Source organism: Oryx dammah, unplaced genomic scaffold (assembly GCF_014754425.2).
Source record: "Oryx dammah isolate SB20612 unplaced genomic scaffold, SCBI_Odam_1.1 HiC_scaffold_23, whole genome shotgun sequence".
NCBI lineage: Eukaryota > Metazoa > Chordata > Mammalia > Artiodactyla > Bovidae > Oryx > Oryx dammah.
This window is the reverse complement of record NW_024070207.1, coordinates 79,069,609-79,079,122: the sequence shown is the minus strand read 5'-3', so window position 1 is coordinate 79,079,122 and position 9,514 is coordinate 79,069,609. Positions and strand designations below refer to the sequence as shown.

The 9,514-nt window shown below is 51.5% G+C and overlaps 1 protein-coding gene across 10 annotated transcripts; it reads right to left on the bottom strand.

Annotated features, from left to right (window-relative positions):
- Positions 1–1,088: 1,088 nt before the first annotated feature.
- Positions 1,089–7,879, bottom strand: WDR13 (WD repeat domain 13). Of its 10 annotated transcripts, none has more exons than XM_040265887.1 (10): positions 7,762–7,879; positions 7,253–7,332; positions 6,352–6,558; positions 5,493–5,602; positions 5,244–5,374; positions 4,344–4,651; positions 3,474–3,654; positions 3,025–3,166; positions 1,785–1,903; positions 1,089–1,363 (listed from the first exon to the last, which is right to left on the bottom strand). In XM_040265887.1, exons 1-10 carry the CDS (start codon positions 7,862–7,864, stop codon positions 1,179–1,181), a joined length of 1,566 nt encoding a protein of 521 aa, XP_040121821.1. In that variant the 5' UTR covers positions 7,865–7,879; the 3' UTR covers positions 1,089–1,178. The 10 variants fall into 10 exon arrangements, with proteins under 10 accessions (XP_040121821.1, XP_040121824.1, XP_040121823.1 ...); XM_040265890.1 differs by having other exon boundaries at positions 6,352–6,592; positions 7,762–7,803; XM_040265889.1 differs by having other exon boundaries at positions 6,352–6,592; positions 7,677–7,800.
- Between the last annotated feature and the right edge of the window lie 1,635 nt (positions 7,880–9,514).

Sequence of the window (9,514 nt, the reverse complement as noted above, 5' to 3'; positions counted from 1 at the left end):
TGGAAAACAAACTTATGGTTACCAAAAGAAAAGGTGGGAAGAAGGAATATTAATAAATTAGGGGTTTGGAATTAACATACATATACTTCTATACATAAAACAGATAACCAACAAAGACCTACTGTACAGCACAGGGAACTTTGGTCAACATTCTGTCACAACCTCATGGAAAAAGAATCTGAAAAAGAGTAGATACATGTATATATATAATTGAATCACTCTGCTGTACACCTGAAACTAACACAACATTGTACATCAACCATACTCCAATATAATATAAAATCTAAAAAAATACATCAAGGTTTCCCTGGTGGCTCAGGGTCAAGAATCTGCCTGCCAATGCAGGAGACACTGGTTCGATCCCTGGTCCAGGAAGATCCCACATGCCACGGAGCAGCTAAGCCCATGGGCCACAACTATTGATCCAGTGCTCTAGAGCCCAGGAGCCACAACTACTGAGCCCACGTGCTACAAATACTAAAGCCTGTGCCACAAGAGAAACCACCTGAATGAGAAGTCTGCACACTGCAATGAAGAGTAGCTCCTGCTCACTGAAACCAGAGAAAAGCCCACACAGCAACGAAGACCTGGCACAGCCAAAAATAAACAAAATTATTTTACAAAATACATAAAAAATAAATTTTACATGGTCAGGAACATCTGTGATCATGATACCAAAAAGAGCCTAATCCTCCCCACCCTCTTGCAACTCTATCCCCTATCCTTTCTCCTTACAACACTCAACTTTAGCTGACCCATTATACAGTTTTGTCTATTATCTACCTGACTCCATTAGAATGTAAGCCTCACAAGGGCAGCGATTTTTGTCAGTTTAGGTCACAGCTGTACCCTCAGTGCCTAGAACAGTTACTGGCATACACCAGGTGCTCGATAATGTCTGTCCAATGCATCACTGTGTAAAACACGTGAAGTAGTGCCTTTGACGTGGCAGATGTTCATAAATGGTTGTCAAATGAATGAATGAATCAATGTATGAAGGCATGAATGAGGAGGTGAACCTCATCCCATCTTGGGTCCTAGAGCTGCCCTATCCCCCATCTCGCCCCCTGCAGAACTGGAAGCCAACCATCAGCACAAGCACAGGAACTTTATTTACAAATACAAGACTGGGGCAGGAGGTGGGTGGGAAGGTGAACAGTAGCAAGGCTGAAAGTCTCCTACTTCTGCTCCCGCCTCCAGACGATAACCATGCCACTAGCGTCACTCGAAGCCAGCAGGCTCTCATCACAGTTAAAGCTGACATCCAGCACGGGTGCACTGTGGCCCTGCAGCTTGTTGACGGCGGCCTTGGCTGCTCGCTCCACGTCAAAGAAATGCACGCACATGTCCTCACTGCCAGTCACTGCCCAGATGAGAGGAGAGACTATCAGGAGGTGTCGCAAGAGGCAGTGGAGTGCCCTGCATGTGGAGTCTCTGAGGTGTCTGAGGTGTTGATGGATTTATGTCCAAGGTGTGAGGTCCCAGGGCTGGGGGCCCTGGGGTGTACCAGCCCTAGATGGGAGGTCACCTAACTGTGTTGGTTCTGTGTCCAGAGTGTGAGGTCTCTGCGTTCTTTGTTGGTGGGGGTGAGGAGGGGTTGTGTCTCAGGCTATGAGGTTTCTGGGCTGTTTGGGGGTCTGTGTTCAAAGTGTGAGACTGCTGGGAGTTTTTGAAGCCCAGAAAGTCAGGGCATTAGGGTATCCTGATATTTCAGCCAGAACAGGATCACCCCTGGTCCCTGCTCCTCCCTGGCCACCCAGACACCCCAACCCCATGGGACTCACCCACACATGCCCCCTGGCGAAAGGACATGAGAGGGCAGAAGATGCTGCGCACAGGGTGTGAGCTCTGCTCGATGGGGAAGCTTCTCTTCAGCTGCAGGGTCCCCTCATTGTCCACCACCCTGAGAAGAGGAGAAGAGTGGTTCGGGGGGCAGCATCAGCCCCGGGGGAGACAAATGATGGGCTAGCCTGTGTCCCCACCCCCACACCCAAGCTCCTTTCAAGGTTCATGAAATCCAGTTTTGAGACCACTGCATATACATCTAAAGCATAGGCTAGAGTGCAATAGTGACTGTTTGGAAGCTGTATCTGTTGACATATGTGGGGCACCGCTGCTGTTTAATTCACTAGTTCCTTTCTCTAAGGATCCCTAAGAGATCCTGGAGTTAGGACACACACAAAGAGAAGAAATGGCTGACCACACTACAGGACCCCTGCACTGTGGGACACTGCATGGCCATTCAAAGGAATGAACCTGAGCTACTCCAGGGAGTCTGGGGCATTTCCACGGCAGTTTGGTAAGGAAAGCTTTCTGGCATGCAGCCCAGGCTGAGAACTGCATTTAGGTGACATAATTGTGTGGAGATAGTAAAACTCCCTGTTTCAAAAAGAAAAAAAAAAAAAGGAAGGAAAGAAAGCAGGCCACAGCTCTAAGGGCATGCTAAGTCACTTCAGTTGTGTCCAACTCTTTGTGACCCCATGAATGGCAGCCTGCCAGGCTCCTCTGTCCATAGGATTCTCCAGGCAAGAATACTGGAGTGGGTTGCCAGGCCCTCCTCCAGGGGGGTCTTCCCAACCCAGCAATCGAACCAACCTTTCTTACATCTCCTGTACTGGCAGGTGGGTTCTTTACCTCTAGTGTCACCTGGGAAGCTCAAGGGGGCTCTAAAACATTTTATGGCTCAGTTTGCTCATCTATAGAATAGACATCAAAATAGCACCCACCTCATACAGTTTTTGTGAGGATTAAATGAGGTGATATGCACAAGGTGCTTTGAACACAGCCTGGCCCCAGTAATTGCTATGAACATGCTAACTACTGCTATTACTATTACTTCTCCTTTTGCATTACTGCTCCTATTGATATTGCTGTTATCATATTATCAAGAGACCAGGCCTCCACCCTCAAGGAAGTTAATCTCCACCCTCCATGGCTCAGTCTGTTGGGAAGAGAAGGCACTCACGCTAGTCTGACAGAGGGGACAGGCTCCCCACCTCCAGGTGGCACAGAAAGGAGACTCACCTGTAGAGCAGCAGCTTGTTGAGGCAAGCGTTGATGAGTAGTGAGGGGTCCCGGGCCTCACGGCTGACCCAGGAGCGGGCAGAGATGCTAGTCACGGGGCTGCCCTCGTGCACCACCAGTCGCTTGGCTTTGGTCAGCTTCCCTGTGGCAGCAGAGAGAAAGGAGGCAGAGGTGAGGGCTAGGGCTGTGCACCGGGAGGGTGGGAGTGCAAGCACCCAGATGCAGGCTGGAGGCCTGCCTGTGTCCAACTCTTTGCGACCCTATGGGCTGATCCTGCCAGGCTCCTCTATCCATGGGATTCTCCAGGCAAGAATACTAGAGCGGGTTGCCATGCCCTCCTCCAGGGGATCTTCCCAACCCAGGGATGGAACCTGCATCTCCTGCAGCTCCTGCATTGCAGGCGGATTCTTTTCCACGGAGCCACCAGGAAAACCCGGGTGCCTGCCTACCTGTGGCCATGTCAAAGAGGAAGGAGAAAACACTGCCGCGGTCATCACCCGCCCAGAGCAGCCGGCCAGGGGCATCAAAGGACAGAGCGAGGACGCGGCCCGTCAGCTTGCTGGAACCACCCTTCACTTTCTTGCCCGTGGAGATGTTCATGACGTGCACATTGTGCTTGGCATTCCCCACCTGTGGGTGAGACCCATGCACCATCACCCTGCTCCCAGCTAGTCCTTCTTGAGGCTGCATTTGATGGGATTGGCTGATCCCTGTGCCCTCTCATTATAGGAGAGTGGGTCGGTAGACTGCAAGGTGACCCAGGCCGGTAATCCTCCCCAGCTGGTCCCTCTTGCAATTTGACCAGAACAGACAGCTGCTCCCAGAACTAAAGGGAACTGCCTGGTCCTTCTTGGAGTCTTTGACTATTCTAGGATGGCAGCTGCTGCTGCAGCTGAAAGGATCCCAGAGCACAGGCTCATGGGGCCAACTCCCCCTACTCCCTGCTCAGGGCTGGGCTAGATTTTTCATTTCCTTCCCCTGCCCTCTGACTCTCCATCCAGGTCAGACCACCAAAGAGCTGCCACTGAGACAAGGTTTCCAACCAGTAACCCTGCTCCCCAGCCAGCAACCCCCACAGCTGGCAAATGGTAGGACTACTGCTGATGGGGCCGTGACCCTACCCACAGACTGCCTCATCCCCACAGTGAGCCCACCCCAGTCCAAGGACTGAGACCACAGTCCTGCCTTGTTTCCCTCTGAATCTGGCCAAAGGAGGATGGAGGTGATGGACTAGAGGGGACTCCTTATCCCCATTCCCTGAGACACGCCCTCCCGGCTTGGCATCCCTCCCTTGGTGAGGGGGCGCCCTGGAGCCTGACCACGGTAAGGTTGTTGTTGACCGGCTGGAAGGTGCAGCAGAGCAGTTCAGCGCCGTCAGGGTCAGGGATCTCCCGGATGCAGCGGCCATCCTCAGAAGCCCAGATGCGCATGGTGGCATCAAGGGAGGTGGACACAAGGATGTCATTGGAGAGAGACCAGGCAAAGTCGGAGACCCCACGGGTGTGGCCCCGCAGCACTCGGAGCACAGTGGGCGGGGCAGGTACCAGCTGGCACAGTGAGATGCTGCCATCAAGTGAGCAACAGGCCAGGCGATGCCGGTCATCATTGGCGAAGCGCACCCTGGGGACTGCAAGGCCAAGGAGCCATTTGGGAGAGTCAGCATGCTCACCGAGCGCTTTCATTTATGGAAGCTTCTGACCTGTGAGCTGGGGGCCAGGAATCACTGCACCAGGCACAGTGGCCTCAGCAAAGGGCTTTCCTTGGCTGAGAAAGAGAGTTGGAACCCGGAAGGCCCTCTGCCAAAAACTCCCTAAATCTTGGCAAGTACCTTATGGACTGTAAATAATTTCTGTAGTGTGAAGTGGCTTCCACATCTCAGTTAGCACTTTCTAATTACCAAGGTCTTGGCAGTTTGCAAAACCCACTCTGCCGTTCGCAAGGGGGTTTCTCTGCAGCAGAAGCTTTAAGCTCCTTCAAGCGACTCACAACCCCAGAAGCCAAGTGCTCTTTTAAGCTGCGCAGTCCTTTTACGGTAGATAAAGTAACCAAGGCTTTGCAGATCACTTTGCAGAGGGCTTTTAGGTTTGCGAAAAGTTTGATGTATGGGAACTGCCCCATCAGAGATGGGCCCAAGACCCTGCATTCCAGAAAAGGAGGCACTGGGTTGCTCTCAGTTTGGGCAAAGGCATGGTGATGGGACCCGCCATCCACTGGCTCACCTGCCTCATCCACGTGCTGGTCGAAAACATGGTACATGCCCGCAAAGGCATAGTTCTCGCTCAGCGATGTGTCCCCCGCCATGGCTCGACTTGCTTCTGCCACTGAGGTGGGCACCACGCTGCCTGGGGGCCTAGGCCCCAGTAGGAGTGAAGGGTAAGAAAAGGGAGGTACTAGCGTGTGGCCTTTCATTGTCCCGTGGCCCCTCCCCTCCTCACAAACCTCTTCTTTCAGCTGCCCCTGGTGCATACCTGTCCTCATAGACAGCACGGTTCATCTGTGCTTGCAGTTGGTAGGAGCCTCGGCTGACGGAGCGGCGGTGCCCACGGGCCCCCAGGGCCCGAGGATCATCTTCGAAGTCCTGGCAACAGAGGGTCAAAGTGGGCACACCTTGCAAACAGCCCTCAAGAACCTATAAGGTCTAGAGTCTTCAAAATATATCCAGAATCATGGGAACTTCCTGGCGGTCCAGTGGTTAAGACCACACTTCCACTGCGAGGGCATGGGTTCAACCCCTGGTTGGAGAACTAAGACCCCATATGTCAGAACCAGATTCCTTCTCACAGCCACCACTGCTGGCACTACTGTGGTGGCCTCTGCATTAGTTTCCTTGCTCTTGCCCCGCTCAGCAGATATTCAACAAATGTTCTCTGAACAAAGAATGAACACTTTTCCACCAGAAAACCTCTTGATTTAGTCTCTTGCCTCATTCAAGTCTCAGCTCAATTGTCACCTCCTCAGAAAGGCCTTCCCTGATCATCTCCACTAGAAACAGCTTTTTTCTGTCCCCCACACGAGTCCCGTTTCATTCCCCAACTCTGCTTTATTTTTCCACGTTAGCACTCCTCACTACAAGCCATGGTAGTTATTCATTTGTTTATCTGGTTTGCTATGTTTATTGACCTATTTATTTCATTTATTGCCTGTTAATCAACCTATTTATCTTATTTGTATTTGTTGATTTATATCATACATCATCTCTTTTTGCCTTCTGCTCATCCTAAGAGCCTAAAACAGTGCCTGGCACATAGCAGGTGCTTGACAAGTCTGTTGGATGAATAAATATGGAGGCAGGTAGTAAACACAGCAAGTGCATGGGGAGGAGCTCACCTCCATGCGGTCAAGGGTAGTGCGGCTGCTGCGGACGATGCTGTTGCTATAGGCACGAGCACTGCCTGGCTCAGAGAGGGGCCCGTAACGCTGGCCCAGCAGCTGCCCACGCAGCCTCAGGTACTGCCGACGCAATGCTGGAGGGTGCCCAGCTTTGGCATTCTCTCGCAGTAGCTGGCTGCGCCGTCGGATATATTGCGTCCGAAACTGTGGAAACGTTGGTGTGCGGTACGCGTTGTACCTGCGATGGCAGGAGGCAAGGCGGGCAGCAGGCACAGGACAGAGGGAGTCAATCAACTCAAGGGATAGGGAAGGAGAATGAGGTGTGTGTAAGGATGGCAAGTGGTCAGAAGTGGTGATGGGGGTCTCTCTGGTGCTGTAATGAGGGTGAGTCCACAATAGTAACGGGCATGGCAAGAAGGTCCGTGTGGATACAATGGAGGCAGTCTGCAATTTTGCTGGAAGTGGTATGGGGTGACCGAGTCAATGTAGACAATGGTAGGGGCCAATCTGACATGGTGTGGGAGTTAGTGTGGGGAATGGTGGGGGTCAGTATGGGATGGCGACTGGGTCAGGCTGGGGAAATGATGGTGGTAAAAGAAGTCTGGAGGCAAAAGTGGGAACAGGATGTCACTAGCCTGGGCTCTAGCACCCCCTCCCAAGGTTCTAATACCAGACGCTTTGCGCATGCCCACATGTGACTGCATTCTCCTAGCATGCTTTTTAACGACCCTCTCTGGCCAGTCTTTCTCTCAAGCCCCGCACGCTACTACTGCACATGCTCACCTCCGGCAAGCCCACTCAGCCGCAAAAGGCAAGTTCTCTGCCCAGCCTCATTTATTGCCACTGCGCATGCACCACAATAACTTCCGCTCCCACGAACTCCGACCCCACGCCTCACCTCGCGTCTACTGCTAAGACCTGCTGCCACACCGCGGCCATTCCCTGGCCTCCTCTTCCGGCGTGTCCGCCCGCGGGAGCCTGCAGGACAAGGGCCTGGAATGTCAGCATCTCAAGTGAAGAGATCTAGTTCCGCCCCTTCCGCCAGGCGATCATTGCCATAGACACAGAGTCCCTCCAGTCCACGAAGTCGGGAAATCCCACCCGGCTGTTAGCATGGTCACCACCCCAGTCCTGCCCTTCCCAGGCAACGCCCGGGTGACTCATAGCGGCGATTCAGATCTGACCCCGCCCTTCCAGGTCACCATAGCAACGCCCCTCCCCCACCTAGTAATCCTTGTCGGCACTCCCCAACCATCTTGCCCCCTCCCACCCCACGCATTCCCTTCCCAGGTCCAAGAGCAGGACCCGGGATCAGGGACCACCTCCGGGGCTGCCTCCCGTTCTTGAGGCTCCCGGGGCGGCCCTGAAACCAGTGTCACCCTTCTCTCCTCTCTCTCTCTCTCTCACAGGCTCCAGTAAAATGGCCGCCTGCTGCCAGGAAGAGCCGCCGAGCGCGGAGAAAGTCGATAGGAATCCTCCCCAGGGCGTGGGAGAAACTACGCAGGCGCATTAAGGAAGAGGCGCTTTTGGCACAAGAATGGAGGCTCCGCCCTTTTAAGGTCTATTCACCCCCAGTCCCTAATGGCATTTAGGTACAGAAGGACAACGTCCAAGGAGGAGCGGGACAGGGCGAGTATGCGAATTACCCATTAAAAATCAGAAATATTACTTTTAAAAAAGACTTTCTTTTGAAAAGAGTGGCATAAGCTGCTTTTCAGCAGTACAGGCTTCACCAAGCAAGATTAGAAGTCAGAATAAAAAATTGTCACACATGCAGAGTCCCCTAGAAAGTTCTCCAATTCTTAGGTGACTGATGGGCCTTCAGACATGCCCAGAGTAAGAAGAGTACTTTCTGTGTCTGTGATGGAGTGGCGGGGTGGGCTTGGATACTCCCAGGAAGCTTGGTCTGGGCGTCTCTAGAGATGGGAGACATAATTATGTATTACAGGCTTTGGGGTTTGGATCCCAGGAGGCCACCTGAATCATCTTTATTTCAACGGCAACAGGAAGTTGCATCTGTATTCATCTTAACGTGATCAGGTTGTACAGTGTATGGAGTTGGACTACAATGTTTAGTAGCTTCCTGTTGTTGTTCAGTCGCTCAGTCATGTCCAACTCTTTGAGACTCTATAGACTGCAGCACTTCAGGCTTCCCTGTCCTTTGCTATCTCCTAGAGCTTGCTCAAGCTCATGTGTATCGAGTCAGTGACGCCATCCAACCATCTCCTCCTCTGTTGTCTGCTTCTCCTCCTGCCTTCAATCTTTCCCAGCATCAGCCTCTTTTCTAGTGAGTTGGCTCATCGCACCAGGTGGCCAAAGTATTGGAGCTTGAGCTTCAGCATCAGTCCTTCCAATGAATATTCAGGGTTGATTTCCTTTAGGGTTGACTGGTTTGATCTCCTTGCAGTCCAAGGGACTCTCAAGAGTCTTCTGCAACACCACAGTTCAAAAGCATCAATTCTTTGGCACTCAGTCTTCTTTATGGTCCAACTCTCACAGCCACACATGACTACTGGAAAAACCATAGCTTTGACTAGATGGACCTTTGTATGCAAAGTAATGTCTCTGCTATTTAATATGCTCTCTAGGTTTGTCATAGCTTTTCTTCCAAGGAGCAAGCCTATGTAAGGGCTTAACAGATCTTAACTGATACAGTTCAGATTATTGTTTTAAAAGTAGTGTTATTTTCACACTATTTATATAATACAATAATCTGAACAGTATTTTTTAAAGCAACCTTAAATGCTGCTGCTAAGTCACTTCAGTCGTGTCCGACTCTGTGCGACCCCATGGACTGCAGCCTACCAGGCTCCTCCGTCCATGGGATTTTCCAGGCAAGAGTACTGGAGTGGGTTGCCAGTGCCTTCTCCAAACGTTAAATGAGACAGGGCCAAAAACGTCTTGCCCTTTGTGTTATAACAACCTCCCTTGTCCATGTAACTAAGCTATGTGTGGTCTTTTCAGGATGTTGAACACCATTTTGTTTCATGATTGCTAAAGAATAAACTATTTTGCTGCACAAATGTGTAACCACTAACATTTATTGGACAACATGCTAGATACTGTTTAAGGTGATTTATATGTATTAATCCACTTAATCCTAATAACTGAATGTTGTGGGTCCCTTTACTATCCCTATTTTACAGCCGAGGAAACCCAA

Excerpts from the sequence above, each read along its gene's own strand:
- WDR13 (XM_040265887.1), bottom strand. The coding sequence starts at position 7,864 with ATGCGCCTGCGTAGTTTCTCCCACGCCCTGGGGAGGATTCCTATCGAC. Across the intron at positions 7,333-7,761 it reads CGGCCATTTTACTGGAGCCT|GCTCCCGCGGGCGGACACGC; the intron begins GTGAGAGAGAGA and ends CTTGTCCTGCAG. Across the intron at positions 5,375-5,492 it reads CGTGCTGTCTATGAGGACAG|GCCCCCAGGCAGCGTGGTGC; the intron begins GTATGCACCAGG and ends ACTGGGGCCTAG.